The 19,565-nt window shown below is 51.1% G+C and overlaps 1 protein-coding gene across 7 annotated transcripts in view; it reads left to right on the top strand.

Moving 5' to 3' along the window:
• MSI2 (musashi RNA binding protein 2) overlaps window positions 1-19,565 on the top strand; it is a 194,093-nt gene that overhangs the window by 113,598 nt on the left and 60,930 nt on the right. For all 7 annotated transcript variants that reach the window (XM_058817688.1, XM_058817687.1, XM_058817684.1 and 4 more), the window contains exon 7: window positions 4,875-4,923. In XM_058817688.1, coding sequence (XP_058673671.1) covers window positions 4,875-4,923 — 49 coding nt within the window. The remainder of the gene's footprint in view (window positions 1-4,874; window positions 4,924-19,565) is intronic.

The raw sequence follows: 19,565 nt of genomic DNA, 5'->3' as shown, positions 1-19,565 counted from the left end.
GTTTCTTTGTTTAATTCTTTTGTAATCAAGCCCAGAGGCCTGGTGTGGGGGAGCCATTTCAAATTGTCTGCCGTGCAATAGGCATTTGTCTTAATTTATGTGAGGGGAGGTTGTAAATCTGCAGGAGCTCGGATTCCACATGCGCATTTCAAATAACAGCACCTGACAGTTCGCTGGCAGCTCAGAGCTTTTTCTGCTTCAGAAAACAAAATATTGGAGGAGTTGTGCGGTGTGGGTAAATAATTTGAGGAATTAGGCCAGAATATCCAGCACACTTTTCTTGGAGGAGCAGAGGAGGTAAAAGAGCTGTAAAGTTCAGGAGTCAGGGATGGAGGGAGGAGAGGCACAGCTGAATTGTGTGAAAGTTTTCCTTCAGTGATTCCTTCCCTCCCCAGCCCCAGCTGGAATTGCCACCATGATCCATTCCAGGTGTAAATCCATTGGTCTGCCCTAATTCTTCTTTCCCTTGAAGGGATGGAGAGCACAGTGCCAGCTCTGCTGGGGAATGTGGCAAACACTCCCTGCACCCCAGGGGAGCACAGGAACACCTCAGCCTGCTCTGGATGTGCTGGGAACTCAGGGTTTACATCGGGAAAAGCTTTCCTGGGCTGGGTGGGGAGGCACAGAGGCTGCTGTGTGCCCTCCAGTGTAGCTGTGGTGGTTTCATTGTGGGAGTTTTACTCAGTGAATAAACTCGACCCAAATGGAAGAAGCAGAACATGGAGGTGTGGAGGGGTGGTGGGAGATGCTCCTGTGCACACAGGCACCCTGTGCAGGAAGGTTGGCTTCACAGGGAGGCTCCGTGGGCACCTCTCGGCTCTGTGTCCTGCTGGCATCATGCACTTGGACAGATACAGGATGAGGCTTAAAGTTTTCCAGAGGGAAAAAAAAAAAATAGGTTTGATCCTTGTGCTTTCATGGCAGCACAGTGCTCCAGTTTCTGCAGCACCACCCTGGAGATTTTCTGGAACCAGTGCTGGCTCTTGCAGGGCACTCAGCCTGTTGGTGACACTGTGAGTGACCAGGGGCTGTGCTGGATCTGAGCAGCTCCTCCTGGAAAAGAGGAGCTGAAAATCCCAAAGAGGAAAGTAGGAGGAATGACTGGAGAATACTGAATGTTCTTGTGCTGGATCACTTGCATTAAATTCAGAGACTTTCTGAGTACAATTAATAGTCATTTTATTTAGGTCACCCTGGTTTTGTTGCTTTAAATGTATGCCTCCATTAAAGTGGAAGAAAATCAAATACATTTATCTCCGTGGAGCCTTTTGTGAACTGGCTGGGCATATTTTAAATAACCCTGGGAACTGTTAGGATTATTAAAGCCTTTGGCTCCTCCAGGTTTTTTTTCTTTCCTCCTATTCTCCCCTATTCCTCCTTCCAGGCAGTGAGTAATGAAGTGGTAGAGCCCTTCCTTTTCTCAGAGCCCCAAGTGGATTGGAAAAAAAAAGAAGTTAAATAAACTGAAGCCCATTAGTTAGGCTTTATGTAAGAAACTGGGTCTACATTGGCTGTATGGATGGGCTGTGCTGGGACAGAGGAGTCTGGGGGCCTGAAGTGTCCATTTGTAACCAGTGTTCACTGGCAAGCCTTTGTTTTCTTCTTTTTATTAGTTACCCCGAGTCCTGAGACTGTTCGTTTTGTACCTCTGACTCGGTGCTCAGAATGAGTCTGCATTAATCAGCTGCTTTGGGCTCCGTGTGAGGAGGCTGGGGTCTGGGTGCCCTGGGTGGGACGGCTCAGCCTCCCCTCTGTGCTGGGGCTGGGGTCCAGCTGGCACTGTGTGATGGGTGATGGCCAGGCCTTGCAGGTGGCAATTCCACCTTCCAGTGCTGCTGCTAGCCCAGGAAAAACCTTCCTTGCCTCTTGTGTGCAGAGTGAGAGCTGCGTGTTCTGAGCTGAGACCTGGGGAAGCTGCAGCTGAGCATCTCTGGGGCTGGAGGAGGGGTTCACTGGGCACTCACAGCCCTGAACGTGCTCGAGTTTCGGCTGGTTTCTTTCCCTTCCCCTGACACAGGCATCGGTTTGCTCAGAGCGGGGTTTACTGGCGGTTACCTTGGCCGTGTCCCTTCTCCCTCCTTGCTGAGAGCTCGAACAAGCCGCTTGTGTTTGCCTCGCAGAGCACCGTGAGAAACGGGCTGTGTGTGTGAGGCGCTGTGGTTTGCTCATTCTATTCAGCCCTTTGTATATTCAAATTCTTCTAGTTTGAGTTCTTGCTGTTCTGCCAGATTTCCATACCATTGATGGGTTTTCTGCATTAATAAGTTTCTCTCCCCCCCTCCCTCCCGTACCCTCGCCACCTTTTTGCGACTGGTGAAAAGTTTTTCTGCCCTCTCCACATTGATTTTCCTCTCCCGCTTGTCTCACCAGCTCTCAGATGTTTTATTTTGCAAAGGGTTAATAGAATTTTCCTTTTGCCACCGCACTTTATCTATTCAGGGGGTTTCAAGAAGTCTCATTGTGTCACTGGGCTGTGGAGGAGAGAGGCTATTCTTCTGCCACAATGGCTGCCCTAAAAAATAACGCAGGGTGGGGTAAGCACAGAAAGGGCAGAGACGGAGATAAAATGTTCTGACCTTAGGAAAGAGAAAAGATAACCAATTAGACATTGTTGAAAGGGCACCAGCTGGCTCAAAGAACACCCCACTGATCATTTTTTCTTCAAGGCATACTTGGGCCACGACTGAACTCAGCTGCAGAGGCGCTGCCCCGTGCAGGTTTCATGTGTGCAGTGTCAGGGCTGAGCCTTTAGCAGGGGCTGCTGCCCAGCCCCGATGCCAGCAGTTGGTGCTGCTGGAGGGGGCAGTGCCCGCTGCAGGGTGCCTGTGCCCCTGGGGGCCCAGGAACCTCCCTCCAGGATTAGCCCTGCAGCCCCTGCTTGGTACTGCTAATGGGGATTTATTTGCATAAAAATACGCCTGCCAAGATCATCGTTGCAGCTTGGCACACATGGCACAGAGCCCTGCTTGCCCAGGGGATGGCGGCGTGTTGGACAGGTGGGAGAAGGGGAGGGAACTGCAGAGCCCAGGAGGAGGTGTCATTTATCACCTGCACTCAGGATGGGGGACAGGGCACTTCCCTGTGCTCCTGCACATCCACGGAGCTGGATGTGCATCCTGCCATTTCTGGGATGGGGATGGAGAGGGAAAATTCCACGTTGAACCTTTTGCAGCAGGGGCTGGGTGGGGACAGAGGGTGGCACTGGGTACTGTGATGCCCCAGGAAGCAGCAGCAGGTGCAATCTGTAATTTTTGGTTCCAGTGAGGCCAAGACCTGTGAGAATGAAAAATAAAGATTGCTGAGCAAACATAACCCTGGGGCAGAGATAAGCAGGGTGAAGGGCAGCCTGGTCCTTATCTGCCTCCTGGTGTTGCTCATCCTGGTGAGTTTTCCCCCTTGGAGGGCAGACAGACAGCAGGACACAGGGCTCTGTGCTTAATGCACTTTGGGTTTTTCAGTGCATCAGCATCTTTGGGTCTCAGTCAAGATGGGTATCAGGAGAGCTGCATTTCTGCACCCTCTCAGGCCACTGCTGGCACTTTCTGCAAACTACTTGGACTAAAAAAGTTAAGAACAACTTAAGCAGAGACAGATTTTCAGATGAATTTCAGGCACCATGTAAGGTTTTGCTGCACTGTATTTTTGTACAATCTCCTGGAACATATTACAGCCCTTCAGAACCTCAGGGAGGTTCACCTTGTGTTTTCAGCACCTTCCCAAACCCTTTCTCCCCAGCCAAGGCTGGGAAATTTTTCAGAGACAGAGGCTGTATGTCTGTCTGTTGCCTGAGAGGACACTGGAGGGACAGGTGGACCCTTCAGTGGCACTGTGTGGGATGAGGAGAGCATGGAACCGCATTGTAAATCACTTAGCTGAGATAAATGATTTATAGAAAGCCAGAGTACAAGCCCAAGGAAATACAGAAAAATTACTGGTGGGAAAAAACCCCAAAAACCTCAAACAAACAAAAAATCTCAAAGCCATACCCCAGACAAGCAGTGGAGTCCTTTAGCGGATGAAATCTTTTCTTTAAAGTTCTTCTTCCTTCCTGCAACACCTTGTGTAATTCAGTGTTAGAGGTTTCATCATCCCTGAGTTTGCAGCAGAGGATTGCAAGTGTAATTTCATCTCAGAGCTTGCCCAGGCCATGTCCAGGGGCACATGGACCCACCTGCCCCAGCCCTGCAGCCTCAGAGCAGCAGCTCAGGGTGTGATAATCAACCCCAGCACCACAGCCTTGTGCAATAAGTGCAGAATTTTAGGTGTGGCTGCACAGATTAAATGGAGGTGGAATAAATCATGCAAATCCTAATGAAAGTTGAAAGCAATTTGGTTGCACTTCAATACGTTTCATCAGTCATCTCTCTGTGAAGTGGAAATGCCGAGCCTGATGCGAATTAAAGTTTCTCCCTCCTCCCCCTCCCCTCTCTCCTGCAGCTTTTCAAAAGCTCTTTTGAAAACCTCTCTTGGCTGACCAGATTTTACCCTGCTCATACCTCTTTTAACCCAATTCTCAACCAAGACAATGACTCTAAATTTGGAGGAGTCATGGGCTCGATGTGCATCCACACTTCCTCCCTGCTTGGTCTCCCTACAGAAGGGAGATGAGGCACAGCCAGGGATTGATGTGCAGTGGGAAAGCTGATGAGATATTGGGCTGTTCAGGGCCAACATTTCAGTGGTCGCTGCTCTGCTTCAGGATCAGCTGTCAGCCGGGGCAGGGAGGGGAAAGCAGCAGGTTTCCAGCAGGAGGAGCTGCCCCTGGCCAGAACCAAGGAGTTGTGCTCCTGCCTGTGCCCTCCCTGGTGTGCGTGTGCTGTGTCCGAGTTGGTGCCAGCTGTGTTAAAGCACAACTCTCCCTCTTTGTCTTGCAGGTAGAGGATGCCATGCTAATGTTTGACAAGACGACCAACAGGCATAGAGGTAAGAGGGGCTGGGGGCTCTGAGCTCACAGTGTGTGGCAGCTTCTGCATGGGGGAGCAAAAACCAGATCCAGTGAGATCTGAATTTAGCCAGTGGCTAAATCGTGGCACTGAATCCTCTGTCCTGCAGGTAGCGCAGGAGTGGTGTTGGCATGGAATGCCCCAGGCACGTGGATTTTCTTGTTAGGAGTGGCTTTCCTGCTCAGTCTAATGGCCAAAGTCAGGGATTGTAGTGGAAAGTTCAGCAGCACTGAGCAAAAGCCTTGCTCAGGAAGATGAGCCCCTCCAGCCAGGGAGGCTCTGTGAGCAGCCAGTGCCCTTCCATTTGTAGCAGGGACCTCTTCAGAGCTCTTGCTTAGGTTGAAAAGTTCAACCCGTGACAACTTCCTTTTATATCCAGGGAATTTTCCACCCTTCCCCATGAAATCCCCCTTAAATGGGCCATAAATACTGCTCTCCGTTCAGGGTCTCAGCAGTGTGTTTGTGGCATTTAGAAGCTGCTTTGGTGCCGGGACAAGGGCCCCGTGGTCTGGGGACAGCTGGGGGGCTCAGCTCCCAGCCAGGGGGACACTCAGCAGCTTTGGCCTCTGACACAGGTGCAGGTGTCTCCGTTTGCTGAAATGTCCCAGACCCGGGGCTGGGTTCCTCCCTGGCTGTGAGCTCTGTCCAGATCCCAGGCTGGGCTCCCTCTGTCTCTCTGTGAGCTCTGTGCCCACCCTGCCCAGGCTCTGCAGGGACAGGAGAGCAGGGCAGGGCTGTGTGAGCCCTTCCTGTGCAGGACCCCGCTGCTGTGCCCAAGGTGACCCTGCTCTGTCCCTGCCTCTGTGCTGCTCTAAGCACTTCCAGGCAGGAGGGCACAGCGAGTGTTGGTGTCTGAGCTCTGGGATGCTGAGCTCTGCTCCAGCAGCCCTGCCTCAGCCCTGCTTCAGCATTTCTGGGCTCTTTGGGGAGCCTGCAGGCTGCAGCCTGGGTAACGAGCCCCGCAGGATGCGTTCCTTGTCCACAAACATCTTTGCGCTGACTTTCCAGGAGCAGAGGCCTGCTGAAGACCAGGGCTGCAGGTCTGGGGGGTGCCTTAGGTGCTGTGAAACCTTTTGGGTTTTCCACAAAGGGCTTTTTTCCTACTGTGTGTGTTGAAGATGAGAGGAAACAGGTAATCCTTTCTTATTTCCCCTGAGAATTCTGTGAATTGATTTCATTGACTAATTTTTTTATAGCTTGTTTTTCCTACATGCAAGCCATGACATTTTGCTCTGCATTAGCATCCCTGTGTGAGCTCCTGGATGAGGTCTAAGTGGGGAGGAACTAGAAGCCCCCGAGGACCAAGAGCAGGCTCCAGATGCCCCTGGGTGCAGGTGATGTTACCCCACAAGCTCCTGTGCCCCAGAGCCAGACTGAGCACCCAGGTCTGTCCCTCTGGGGCAGGTTGGGCTGGAGTCCCTCTCCTGGTGAAGGAAGGATTCTCTGGCACTCAGGAGAATCAGCTCTGCTCGGGAACAGCCTTACTTACCCACTGCTGGGAGAGGGGCAGTGCTGCCTGTTTGTGGGGTTAGCCAGAGTTGTGTGAGCAGGGAAGAGGGGCTGCGCAGCTCCCAAGGACAGAGAGGGCTGAGCTCTGAGCCCTTACCCTGCCAGGCGCAGGTGGGAGGAAAACTCAAGTACAAAAGGCAGAGTAAGAGTCCTCTTCATCTTCACACTTGAATTTCTCCAGCCTTTTGTGGCATTTCTGCCTGCTCTGCACAGGTAGCTGGTGCTAATCAGCCTAATGAACTGGCTCAGGGCTGTGGTGATGAATGAAGTGAGTTCTGCCTCTTCCACCGCCGATAAAATCACCCCAGACTTTACAAATTGTGGCACTCTGATTGTGGTGGGAGCGTGTTTAAAATGCACTAGTGTGCAGCAACAGTGTTAATGGCAATTCTCAAAACCACTTGTGGGCTGCAATCTGTATCTTCAAATTAGCCAGGGGAAGGAGGAATGGCAGATAAAATACCCGCTGTGGTTTGCTGCCCTGGTCTCTGCCTGCAATAATCGCCGTGGGCACGGGAAGGGAGAAGGATTAAAATTCACTGCCAATGCTAGAAGGTGAGATAAATTCCCTTGCAAGGAAACGGAGAGGGTTTGTTGGCATAATTCTGGCACGTGTGTGTTGCTGCTGTGTGTGGGTTTGGGGAGTGTGGGACTCACCTGCCCCAGCATTGTGCCGTCAAATGCAGGATTGAACCAGGCAGAGGAAAAGGGGCTTTCAAAACTGCTCACCCTGCCTGGAAAACCCCACACAGGATAAAACTTCATGCCTGGCAGGGAACACTTTGTGTCTGCACTTGATCTTGGAGGTCTTTTCCATTCTTAATGATTCTCTGATTCTATAACCTTAGAAATGCCATCAGGCCAGTCCTGCTGTGTCTCTGCCAGGGGTATTTTAATGTCCAGCTATTCCTGGATGTTCTCGAAGGAAAATAAGACTCAGCTCCTGCATTTCATGCTGATCTGTTTAGCCATATTGAAGGCAGGCTGCAAAATCTGTGTTTAATTGGAGTGATTATGTTTTGGTGTATTGTAGGCAAGACAATCCCTAGAATCACTGGGATGCCTCCTTCCAGGGGTTCTTCTGGCTGTGGGCACAGAAAAAAAAACAGCATTTGATAAGTAAATATCCCTGGGTCAGCTTGTTTAGGTGCCTTTTTTTTGGAAAGAAAGTGTTGGTGATCCTCTATTTCTGAACTACTGGATTCCTGCAGTCTTCTAAAAACCACACACAAAAGTTCTCCCAGCATTCTGGCAGATCACTTCTGTCGCTTTTCTTCACTGCTTAAAATTTCATAGAGCTGAAAATTACTGGGTCAATCTTGAAAGGATTCAGTAATTGGAAAGAAAGGGGGAAAAAAAGAGGGTGGTGTTATTTTGTTACCCTTGCAAAGTGCAGATAAAATCTGGAGTTCAGCATTAGTTATTGATCTTTGGGGGTGGAGGGAGCCTGGCAGGATGATGATGTCCTTCTAACTTCATTATGGAGAGGAGCTCCAGGAAGCATTTCAATGTGCTGGGCCGTGCCCTTGGGCTGTGTGAGGGTTTGTGTTCCCAGCAAAGCTGAGCAGGAGCTGCAGCCCCAGCAGAGGAGGAGCAGGGAGGGAGGAAGGCACGGTTAGATCAGTGCAGGTGCCAGAGTGGCTGTCCTGAGCCGATCCCAGCCTGAGGGGAGCCAGGAGAGGGGGTTCAGTGGTTCCTCACCTCGCCTTGGTCCCAGCCCTGTGATGCCTGCCCATCCTGTGCCCATTCCCTGGGTGCCCACAGCCTTGAGCCACCCCAGGAGCTGCCCAGGACCCTCAGCACAGCAGCCCCAGGTCCTGGGCTCACAGAAAGCCCCAGATTTTGAGTGAGTGACCCCCCCAAGCTGTAATTGCAGCGCTGAGTGTAATACTATATGTTTTTCAAAGCCGTCCAGCCCCCAGAGTTATTTTCACATCAATTAACCCTCTTGCACAGTTAAGGGTGGCAGTGGAGAGAGGAGGGAAGTGACAACGTGTGATTTGGACTCCTTTAATCTTGAAACTAAACAAAATTAATGCCAGGCAGGCTGTCTGCAGGGTACAGACAGCATCTTGTGTTTTGGGGGCTCAGACGTGCCCAGGGATGGGCGCTGAGCTCTGTGCTCACTCACTGGGGCTTTTGCAGGGTTCTTTTGTTCCCTGGGCTTGTGATGACTGCCCAGGCAGGGCTGGAGGGTGCCTGGGCATCCCTTGGGCTGCCAGGCCCTTGCAGGGGGCACCAGGACATTGCTGGTACCCTCGTGTGGCATCATGGTGTGCCCAGGTGAGGTTTATCTGAACCCACAGAGCTCAGGCTGAAAGGTTGGTGCCCCCATCCCACCAAAACCACAGCACAGGGGCTCTCCCAGGGGCTCTGCTCTCAGGGAGGAAGGGGAGGGCTGAGCTCCATGGCCTTGCTGTGCCCATCCAGCAGATTTCAGGCGTGGCTGTAATTGTGCAGGTGGGAGCAGTTGGCACAGTGGTTGTGATTCTTGGGAGAGTCAGGAGCGATGCTGTTAGGGAGATATTGGCTGTGCCTTGGCCAAGGAGGAGGCTTTTCTGAGGAGAAAAATAGCCTTTTGTGTTCTGTCCAGCTGCCAAAACCTCAGTTCTGAAGCTGATCTCTGAAGTTATAATTGACATTTTTATAGATGAGATATAAATATAATTAAGTCACTGCAATTATTTGTTTATCGCCATCTCCCTCAAGTCAAGCAAGGTCATGTGCATTTAAAAACTCATCCCCAGGCAGCTTTGAGAAAAGAGTAGTTAAAATATATAGAAATAATTGCCTAATTTGGTCATTTAGAGTGTAGCTTTTCTTGGCAGCAGCCTGGCTGTAGCACTGAGCATCCTTAGAAGTGCTTGGAGGGAGATTGTGCTTTTGGGAGGACAGGGCTGAGGCAGAGCTGCTCCAGCAGGTTTGACCCACAGCTTTGGGGAGAGCATCCACAGTGATGCTTTTTTAAAATACCAATGCTTTAAGGGCTCTGGATGAGGAGTGTGCCACAAGCTCTAAATGGAGGCAGTGTTGTTGTTATTGTTATTGCTTCCCGAGGTGAGCTGGGTTGATATTCCCCTGCCAGCTGCATCACCTCTCAAATGGGGCTCCAGAGAGTGCCAGGGCTGTGCTGGGCTCCCTCCCTGAAACCCATCCCAGGGACTGGGGCTGGAATAGAGAGTTTAACCCTTGGTGATCTCCTCCAGGGGATCAGGGGAGCAGCAGCTGCCCACAGGGGGTTTGGAGAGATTTTTAAGCAAATATTTGCTTCTGAACTTCACGTGAGGGCTGCAGAGATTCATTAGTTAATATTATTTACCATTTACACACCTATCAGTGAGCACCATCAGTCACACCTGTCTGTTTGGATTGCAGCAGTGACATGTGCCATGTTAATATTTTATATGTGTGTGTTTTTAATATTACATCCAGCTTATAAATATTCATTTCTTAAACACATTAACGGCTGCAAGGCTGCAGAGCAGCAATGACACCTCTGCTCCGTGTCACCAGTTCTCCTCTAGCTGGGGATCCAAACTGGGAGCTGGGGTGCCAGCAGCACGAGGGAGCTGCTCTGCTTTCAGGGATGGGGGACACTTCCCAGTATTCCCATTTGGCACCAGTTTGTCCCCCTTGGGCTCTCACCAGGTGTGGGGGCTGTGAGTGTCTCACATTGCCTGTGTCTCACCCAGCTCTTGTGTTAGTAAACACAAAACAAAAAGGAAAAGCTGCCAATTCTTGGATCCTTCTCCTCTGTCATTTAATTTCCTGGCCGTGCCTGTGGCTGCTGCTGGGGGCACCTGACATGAGGTGTAACAATAACCAGAGCCAGGCCAGTGTGAGCCCCCATCCCAGCTCAGAACGGCACCGGGCTCCGGCCACGCTCCTCCAGGAGATGATGGAACCTCTCAGGTGGTTACAGCCACCCCACCCCTGGCCTCACGCTGCATAATGCCACCTGAGGCTGGCAGTAATTGCCCACTCTGTGCTGTCTGTCAGCCCTTATTGCTTCATTTTGTGCCCATAATGAAAATTCCATCCAGGGGAGGAGACGAGCGAGCAGCTGCCCCAAGGAGGAGATGTCTGAAGGAAGGGAGAGGCTCCACCTGAGCAGCACTCAGGAGGGTCTGATCTCTTCAGGAAACGTAAAGTGAGGGCTGTACCAGTATTTCTCAAGTTTTCTAGATGATGCTCATGGTTCTGTCACACTTGCAGGGGGTGAGCCTGTGTTAGAGACACCACGTCGTGTGCCCTGCTGAGGCTGCCTAGAGCAGTGAGGTCATTCAGTACGAGCTCAGTTTGCCTTCTCACTGTCTCTGTCACTGCCAGCTTGAGTGACAGAGAAATTAGCACAAATCCTGGAGATCTCTGAGCAGAAAGAAACCCTGAAAGCCACGAATGAGTTCTTGCTTGTGAATCTACCCAGCCCCTTTTGCTTCCCGAACGCAGGAGCCAAGTGATTAGCAGGGAGCACTCTGAGCCTTGTGGGACTGTTTGGAAATGTTAATTGAGGAAAGGCCAGAAACAGGAGGAGAGCAAAATGCAACATTTCCATAGACGGGCAGTGTGCATACAACAGGCAGAATTAAAATCAGCCTGGTGACCTTGAGGAGAGAGACAGCTCTCACAGCGTGCCCAAAAATGTGATATGGAAACAGGGAGAGACTCTGCCTCTCTCCCTCCCTGGCGTGTTGGCTCCTTCTCCTGTGGGTCACAGACTGGGCAGGTCCTCTCCAGCCTGCACAGGGGGAGCTTTTGTTCTTCACACCCCTGTGCTTTCTGTTGGTGGGTTTGGTAATGAATCTTTGGGGTTTTTGTAGGGAAGGTGAGGAGGGTGCTGCAGAAAGGGGCTGCTTTGTCTCCCCACAGTGAGTGTTCTCTGTCAGCTGCGCCCAGTGCTGCTGAAGCCTTCAATTGTACAAGGTCATTGCCATGTGTAAAAGCCTCCTGGTGATCTGTTCAAACAGATAACACATCCCCTATCCCAAAATCTTGAGATTCAGCAGAAACAGAGGTTACCCAGATAATGCTGGGAACGAAGCTTTGCCCCTGAGCCTCTGTCAGAGCAGGCTCCACCTCTTGCTCTCCCCATCCTCACATCCCTGGTGTGGTTTAAGTGTTGGGAGTGGGGGGGGATGCTGATCCAAGCTGTGGGTGCACCTGGGCAGGTACCTGAGCTCAGGTGGGTGCTATTGCTCCCAGGGTTGTCTGTGCAAGGCAGAAGCTCCAAGTGACTGCTGCCAAAGAGGACTTGTCAGGGGGTGGAAATGGAAGATTTCTTTAATTAGTTTGATTAAATGTCCTGGCACGGAGTGATTTTTGCTTATCCTGTATGTTTTTTGTATATATAAGCTAAGTAAGAACATCTGGCACTTTTTTCACTGGAATAAGTTGAAAAACTGCTTCTTTCAGAAAACTGCAGGTCGGCACATTTGGGCTGTGGGTTTTATCTTTTTCATTTATTGAGTGTTTTCTGGACCAGAAAACTACCTTCAGCCAGGGTGGTGATTCACAGATTGCTCCCCATTTTCAAACACCTTCCCAGGTCTGAGAGCTTGCTGAGCTCTGTGCTGTGGGAGGAATCAGGAGCGAGCAGATCCAGGGCCATCAACCCCCCCCAGCCCTCCTGGGTGACTCCAGACCCCTCTGGGAATGGAGCCCTGTGTTATCCCAGTGAGTCCCAGGTCAGGTGTGGAATGGGAACGCTGGCTGTGGATCCAGGCTGTGGCTGTGGCTCACGCTGTGACCACAGAACCATCTCTCCATGCTCACTCTCACTGGGACCAGTGCCAGCCCCAGTCAGTCAGGTGGGGTTGAGAGGTGGCTTCGGTCACAGCAGTGCCCTGGTGGGGAAATGTCCCTCCCTGCCCCTTGCAGGAGTCACACATGAACACACGTGTGCTCCACACGTGTCCACAGAGCCCTGGAGATCAGGGCAGGATCCGTAGGGAGCAGCCTGGCAGGAGAATTCGCTTCCTGGTGGCAACAGATATTCCCCTGCCAGCTCACGGGGAGCTCAGATGGGCTGAAATCACTTTAAGTCTTGGTGGGGCCTTGCTTTTGCCATTTCTGTTCCTGTTCTAGCAGCTCTGTTCCTCCTCACCCTAAACCCAAACCGGTAAAGAGGTAAAAGTATTTGCTTTTGTGCTGCCTGCATGCAATTGCAGGAAAAGGAAAAAGTCAGATTACGGAAGTGTGGGGTTTGTTTCCCATTGCCCCACTCCTGGTGGCGTCCCACAGGATTTCCCTGGCCCTTTGGCCTCGTCCTGCCCCGTCCCGTGCAGGGCAGGAGCACAGAGGGTGATCCAGACCTGCCCCTGTGGCTCAGCAGGTTTGGGAGCAGCAGGAGGCTGTGGGAGCTGGGGATGGGCTGCGAACCTGCCCGGGGAAGGAGCAGCTGCAGAGGGAAGATAGGAGCAGCTGTGGGCACGAAATTAGTCATTCTATGAAGAAATGGATTTGATAAATAATAAAACAGTGGTATTAACAACAGATGCTTTCCAGGTCAGATGACTTTGATAAAAGCACCCAACAGCCGTGGGTAATGGTATGAGAAATATGTATCTATATTTATAGATCTATTTATATGAAAAGGCATATAAATAAGTGTGTGTGTATATGCTCTCTGTAAATGTACCTGACATTTTATTTCTGGTTTAAAATGACAGTGGAAGTGTCGCTGCTCCCGTTCTTCACAGGCTTTTGAGACTTGTCAAGAAAACCTGAAATTTGATCAATTCCCCAAACCCAGAGCTCCCTCCCCTCCTCTCCACAGCACAGGCTCCATTTGTTTTTATATTCATACCTTTTCATTTTGATAACTGTTTTGATTTGTAAAATACTATGCCTTATACAATGTTTCCTCTATGATGATGTAGTGTGCTCTTCTTATCTTTCACCTTAAATCTTTGATAAGAGCATTTTAAAAATGAAATTGCTACCTGGCACCATTACACACTCCTGGCTGCCTGCCAGCAAAGAGGGAGCTGCTGGAGGGGAGAGGAGAGGAGAGGAGAGGAGAGGAGAGAGGCTCTGGAGAGGCTTCCGAGGATGCAGGAGCTGGGTTGGGATGGGGGAGGATGAGGAGGCGGAGGAAGCAGGGCAGGAGTGACCCTGCCCAGCGCAGGTTTGCAGGGTGGAGGTGCTGCCAGGGTCAGTGCCAGCGTCTCTGGCATTCCCCTCTCATCCCCTCTGGGTTCTGCATTGCTCGGGGGCTGCGCTCACAGGGAGCCTGCAGGGTCACTTCATTTTCCCCCGGAGCCCTCGGGCTGAGCTTTGGCCATGGGATGCTCGGGCAGGGCAGCGCTGCTGGAGCTTCCTGCGCGTCCAAGCAGTTGAAATGGTTTTGGATAACTGCTGGAATGTGATTTATCAGGGGGGACATCAGCAGTGGGAATGTCAGTAAATAGAAGTGTCTGACGTGGCAGGTCATTTTTATTTTAATGTGCTGGATTTAATGAGCTCTGGTTGTTGTAATTCATGCAGTGGTGGAATGCATCCATCCCCTCCTGATGACGCTGGTTGCAGCTCTGTCCTTAGTGCTGTTCTTATGGCAGGAGAACTCTCCCCCTTGCACTCCCAAAGTGCCAGGGCTTGGCTGATAAATTGTTAACATTTAACATTCAATACTATTAGCCATAAACGCAGCTGAACACTTCCCCAGGTCGTTCAGGCATTATAAATTATTATTATTGTTATTTCTGGGATCTCTTGGGAGGGTGTTTGCAGAGGCTGGAGGTGTCCCCAGGTGCTGGGGACGTGGCTGTGGCCATTCCTGCCCTGACACCTTTGTGGGGTTGGAGAGCAGCGAGGTCAGAGCCCCACATCTGCTGCCAGGTGATTTAACAGCATTTGTGTCCAGCCTAACCCAATCTATCTCACCTCACTGAGAAGAAAAAAAAAATAATCCTGCATCAAAATTACTGCTTTTGGAACTGTCTTGTCTCTTTTGAGTGGGAACTGGAGACAACTAGACAAGCTTCAATGGAAGCGAATAAAGAAACGTTACTTTGTGAACACAATCTGCTGGTACCAGTCACTTCTCAACAGCCATTCAATCAAAATGCTAATGGCAAAGGCAACAAGGGAGCGAGGTTATTGTAATCCTAATTGATAGGCTGCAGGGATGGGGTTTGATAAGTGCTGTTGAAGAGATGTTTTTGAAATATGATTCCCTTTAATTACAATGATACTAATAAAAACTGAACAAATGATTTAATGATAGTTTTCTAGGTAGCAGCCCAAAGATTTTTGTTCCAGTTATTTTGGAAGTTGTTTTTTCTTTTTTGAACCAGAAATTATGGAAATCACCTTAAAAATAAAGCCGTAGTGGCAGGTAGTGACTTTATCTCGACCTGCGTGGCTACTTTGCATCAGAATTAATACTGTCACATCTGAAGCTCTTGAATAAGAAATCCAGTCATTTATTTATACAATAGACTTTGCTGAAAGCCCACAGTTGAAGCCACATTGCATGTAGGAATGCATTTAATATCCAATGCTTATAATAATTAGGATCAATTATGCCAGCCAGGATTTGAAAGTACATTTTGAGGTAGGGGCTGCAGGGCATTCAGGGGCTTTACAGCAGGGGTTGGGTGCTGTGAGTGGAGATCATTGGCATTCAGCAGCAGAAAGCTCCAAACTTTGCCAGGGCAGCAGCATTTCCCGTGCCCCTGCAGGTGGGAGAGCTGTGCCAGTGCTCCCTGTCCCATGACTTGCCTTTGCCTCTGGAAACAGGAGCACAAGCAGGAAGGGGAGATCTGTCACCGACAGGCAGCCTCTGCCTCAGCTCATTTTTGATGATTTAATTGATAGCAAAACAAATAATTTTTGGGGGGGGTGTGTGTTTTGCTGTTGTTGGCGTGGGCAGGGGCTCCTGGGACGGGGAGGATGCTCTCTGCTGCCTTTCAATTTGTCAAGCTCTCTCTCAAAGATCTGCCAGAGAAGAAAGGGTAATTAATAGGCTTGAAGTCATTTCCGATGTGTCAGTATTTCTGCCTTGCTTCCAAGTGATAATGTTGGCTGGCTCCAGGCCCCCGGGGAGCCTTCCATCTTATTAACTTGTCTAGGAGAAACAGAGAGTGGGGACAGCTTGGGCCACTGGGTGACATGAAATAAGGATTTGTGCTGCAGCGAGCTGTAAACACGGGGGCCAGCTGAGTAAAAAGTGGAAAGGAAAAAAAATAAAGGAAGAAAAAGATATTAAAAAGGCCACTGGTCACAAGTGCAGCTGATGGAGGGGGGATGTGCTTTATTTAGGGCAGCCTGTCCTCAGTGCATAGAGCTGGAGCTGATATTGTGCTGTGTCACCCATGGCCAACTTCAGCGGGACCTAAGCTGGGTCCTGGTTCTGTCTGGGTCCCTCCGAGTCCCCTGTGGCGCAGCATGTGGCTCTGCTGCTGCAGAAGCTCGTGTCAGACGGGCTGTGGGGGTTTGTTTGAAGCAGGGGTGAAGATGGGAACCTGGGGCTGTCCCATCCTGCTGGAAAACCTCGTGTCAGATGGGCTGTGGGTGTAGTGGCATTGTGTGCTTTATACAGGTTCTGTTGTAAAGTTGGTTATACGAGGCTACACGTGGGGGTGTTTATTTGAAGCAGGGGTGAAGATGGGAACCTGGGGCTGTCCCATGCCTTGGGTCCCATCCTGCTGGAAAACCTCGTGTCAGATGGGCTGTGGGTGTAGTAGCATTGTGTGCTTTATACAGGTTTTGTTGTAAAGTTGGTTATACGAGGCTACACGTGGGGGTGTTTGTTTGAAGCAGAGGTGAAGATGGGAACCTGGGGCTGTCCCATGCCTTGGGTCCCATCCTGCCCTGCATGCCCAGGGCACACAGAGCCAGCACCCCGAGCAGCTCAGAGCACCAGGGGCTGTGGGGGCCCAGGCTGGGGTGCTGGAAGGGGGCCAGACCCACGGGCTGGTCCGTGTGCTCGTGGCTCTGCTCCTTGCCAAGGCTCTTTTGGCAGCTCCGTGGCGTTTCTCAATCGCGTTTGGGAACTGCGGTGTCAGCCTGGGGACGCTGGGGGTGTGGGTGCCTTTGTGGTCAGGAGAACCTCAGGGACTGGGCAGTCCTGATCCCCTGCAGAGCCTGGGGCACTCTGGCGCTTGCACAACGCCCCAGTGGAGCTGGGCAGCAGTGATGAGGTCCCTGGTAGGGAGCAGTGCTGTGCCATGGGGTCAGAGAGCAGGGAAAGCTCCCCTGGACGTTCGTGGAGTTCAAAACCTGCTCTTGGAGCCCCTCGAGTTGTCCCTGACCTGGGGAGCTGTGCTTGTGTCTGGGGAGGGGGCTGCAGGAGGGGCTCAGAGCCCTCGGTGGGGCACTGCCCCAGCAGGGTCCCTCAGGGCTGCCCGCTCTGTCACGGGGCAAAGCAGCTGTGCTGGGCTCCAGTTGCCTTTGGTGTTGGTAGCAGCTGGCACACAGGCTGGACAGGGGGGCAGGGGCGAGGGCAGAGTGAGGAGGGGCTGTCTGGGGGCTCTGGGTGCGGCTGAGCCCAGCCCAGCCCAGCCGAGCGCTGCGGCCCCCGGAGCTCTGACCTTCGTGGTACGTGTGCCCTTCCGTCAGGGCTGTGCGCCCACCCGTGCCCTCACACAGGGCAGCGCGTCCTCGCTTTCTCCTTCTGTGCCTTTCTTGGCTCAGGTTTATTTTCTCCCCCACTGCACCGGTGTGAGAGTGGCTTCGGGAGCCGTCCAGGGGGACCCAGTGGGGACAGTGCTGGCCCCCACGGACAAACTGTTCCTTTGAGATGGTTTGAAGTGGCAAACCTTGGTGTTTTGGGTCACTGGGAAGGAACAGGATGTCTTTCACGTATTGACAGGTTTTTTGTTCCTTCTCTGTTCTCTGCTGATTTCTCTGCTGTTTGTCAAGCTCACCTCTCCTGTTCCAGAGGAGTTTTTATTGCTGAGCATCCCTGACTGCCTCTTGGCCAGGTGTGAGGTGGCCACGGTGAGGAAAGCAAGGAAGGCACCTCAAAGCTCTTCAGGGATTGAGCCACTTCACTGGCAGGTTCTTCTCTTCCACGGCAGAGCATGTCTCTGCCCAGTGGAGTTCCCCTTGCAAGCACTTATTAGGGAAGCTCTGGTATAATCTAATTAAAATTTGGTTTAATATTCTGTGAAAATGAAAACTGAATCCTCCCTGCTTGAAAGAATGACCGTGCATGTATTAGTCCTCTGTTTTGTTGTTGTTGCTGGCTTATTCAAATATTAACACTGCCTGCATGCTCAAAATGATGGTTTGTGTCCATTAGCGGGGCTTAATTCCCAAATTTAATGATGAGTGATACACGGGAGTTGGTGAAAGTTGCTTGCTGGGTATTTTTTATTATGTTTTTTATGCTAATGTTCCTTCCTGGAGGTAAATAAGAGGAGGGATTGCTGGGCAATATTATTACTGTGAAATTAAAATAAAGTCTCATTATTTGAGGATGGAATTTAGTGGCTGAAGGTTTACTCTTCATCTGCAGCTTCATTCTGAGTTCTTCCAGCTAATTACCTGGTGATTAGTTGAGGACAGGCATTGCTCACCTTGGCCTTGAGCATCAGATTATCTCCTGGGCAGGGTGTTGGGGTGGATGTATTTGGTGCATATGGAGGTACTGACCTCCAAAAATAGGCAACAGCAACTTCCCTGCATTTTCTGGTGAGAGTTAACTCTTCTTTAGGGAAAAGCTTTCTTGAGAGGAAAAAAAAATATTTAATTTAAAGCTGGATTTTAGTTAAAAAACACCCATTGAAGATGGGAGAATTACCAGAAAGTCAGAAAACCTCCAGCTATCTGAATGATTTCTTCCCTTTCCCCACCTGTCTTTCTGAACTTGATTTTAAATGTGGAAATATCTCAGTTGCTGATCTGCTGAAGGTTCCCTTCAGTGCCCAGCAGAGAGGCTGCTCCGTGTGTGTCTCCTGTGGGCAGAAGATAACTTTAAAAAGCACAGTGTTTATCTGGAGAGAGCAATGGGATGGATCACCCAAAGCTTCCTCTGCACGGGGAGCAGGGATGGGAGTTTCTGCCAGGAAAATGTGTTGGGAAACCCCCTCAGAGCAGATGTGGGGATTGCAGAGTCTCTGGGCCATGTCCAGGCACTTTCCCAGGCTGGGCAGGGCAGGCAGAGCCAGCACACCCTGCTCCCTCCTCCTTTTGGAGGGGACGGGGCACCGTGGGGCTGTGCCCGGTGCTCTGCTGGGGTGGCAGCTCAAACAGGGCTGTGTGCAGGCTCTGGAAGGAGAGCCCTTGTTCTGGAGAGTTCAAAGGGAATGTTGAAATAATCCAAACAGCCAACAGCTGTTCCATACCAGTTTCCACAGCTGACCACAGATGGTTTTGGCACTTGCCACGAGCGTGCCCAGCCAGAGCAGTGGCCATGCAGGCACCTCTGGGGCTGTGTTATTTCCCAGTCCCTTTGCACTCCAGGGGTGGGAAATACTGCAGCCCCCAGAGCTGCAAATCTCCCAGTCTAGGATGGAGGGGTGGGTGGTGCCAGCCCCACCAGGCTGAAAGCACAATCCCATCATGAAGCAGATCAGGACATGAAGCCTTTAAAGGCCTGTGCTGGATGTGTCATATCACAAGGGCTTGCTGTGCCTGCTGATAAGGATCAGCCACACGTTATCTGTGCTTCCTCCTGTACATTTCTTACAAGCTGATAAACTTTGAGCTGGATGGGAACCAAGTGTGCCACGTCTGGAGCGGGGCTGGAATGGCTGCCCGGGGGCTGATAACGGGGTGATAACAGCACCTGCTGTTCCAGAGCATCCTCAGCCCCTCTGTCCAGGGCTGGTGGGCTCCAGGTGCTGCAGTGACCTGCCAGCCCAGCCCTGCTCCACAGCCAGGTAGCCACAGTGAGCAGAACAGGTAAATCCCAGAGAGGGTCAGTGTTTCAGCAGGGGGATGCCTCGCTTCACTTGGCATTTCAATCTCCTCCAGCACCAGCTTGGAATAAGCACTTTTTTAGTGTGTGGTGATTTATTTTGTTAAAAACCAAAGCATTATTCATAATTATGGAGTTTTATGAGAGTATCCATAGCAGTGTTCTCCCTGTGGTTGGCTGTGGGAGCTGGGATAATATTTGAGCAAGGGCCCTGGGGAAAGGACGCGCTCACATTCGGCGCGGGCTCG

Source organism: Ammospiza caudacuta, chromosome 20 (assembly GCF_027887145.1).
Source record: "Ammospiza caudacuta isolate bAmmCau1 chromosome 20, bAmmCau1.pri, whole genome shotgun sequence".
In the NCBI taxonomy this organism is placed as follows: domain Eukaryota; kingdom Metazoa; phylum Chordata; class Aves; order Passeriformes; family Passerellidae; genus Ammospiza; species Ammospiza caudacuta.
Note: the sequence above shows the minus strand (reverse complement) of the source record. Positions and strands in the feature narration are given on the sequence as shown.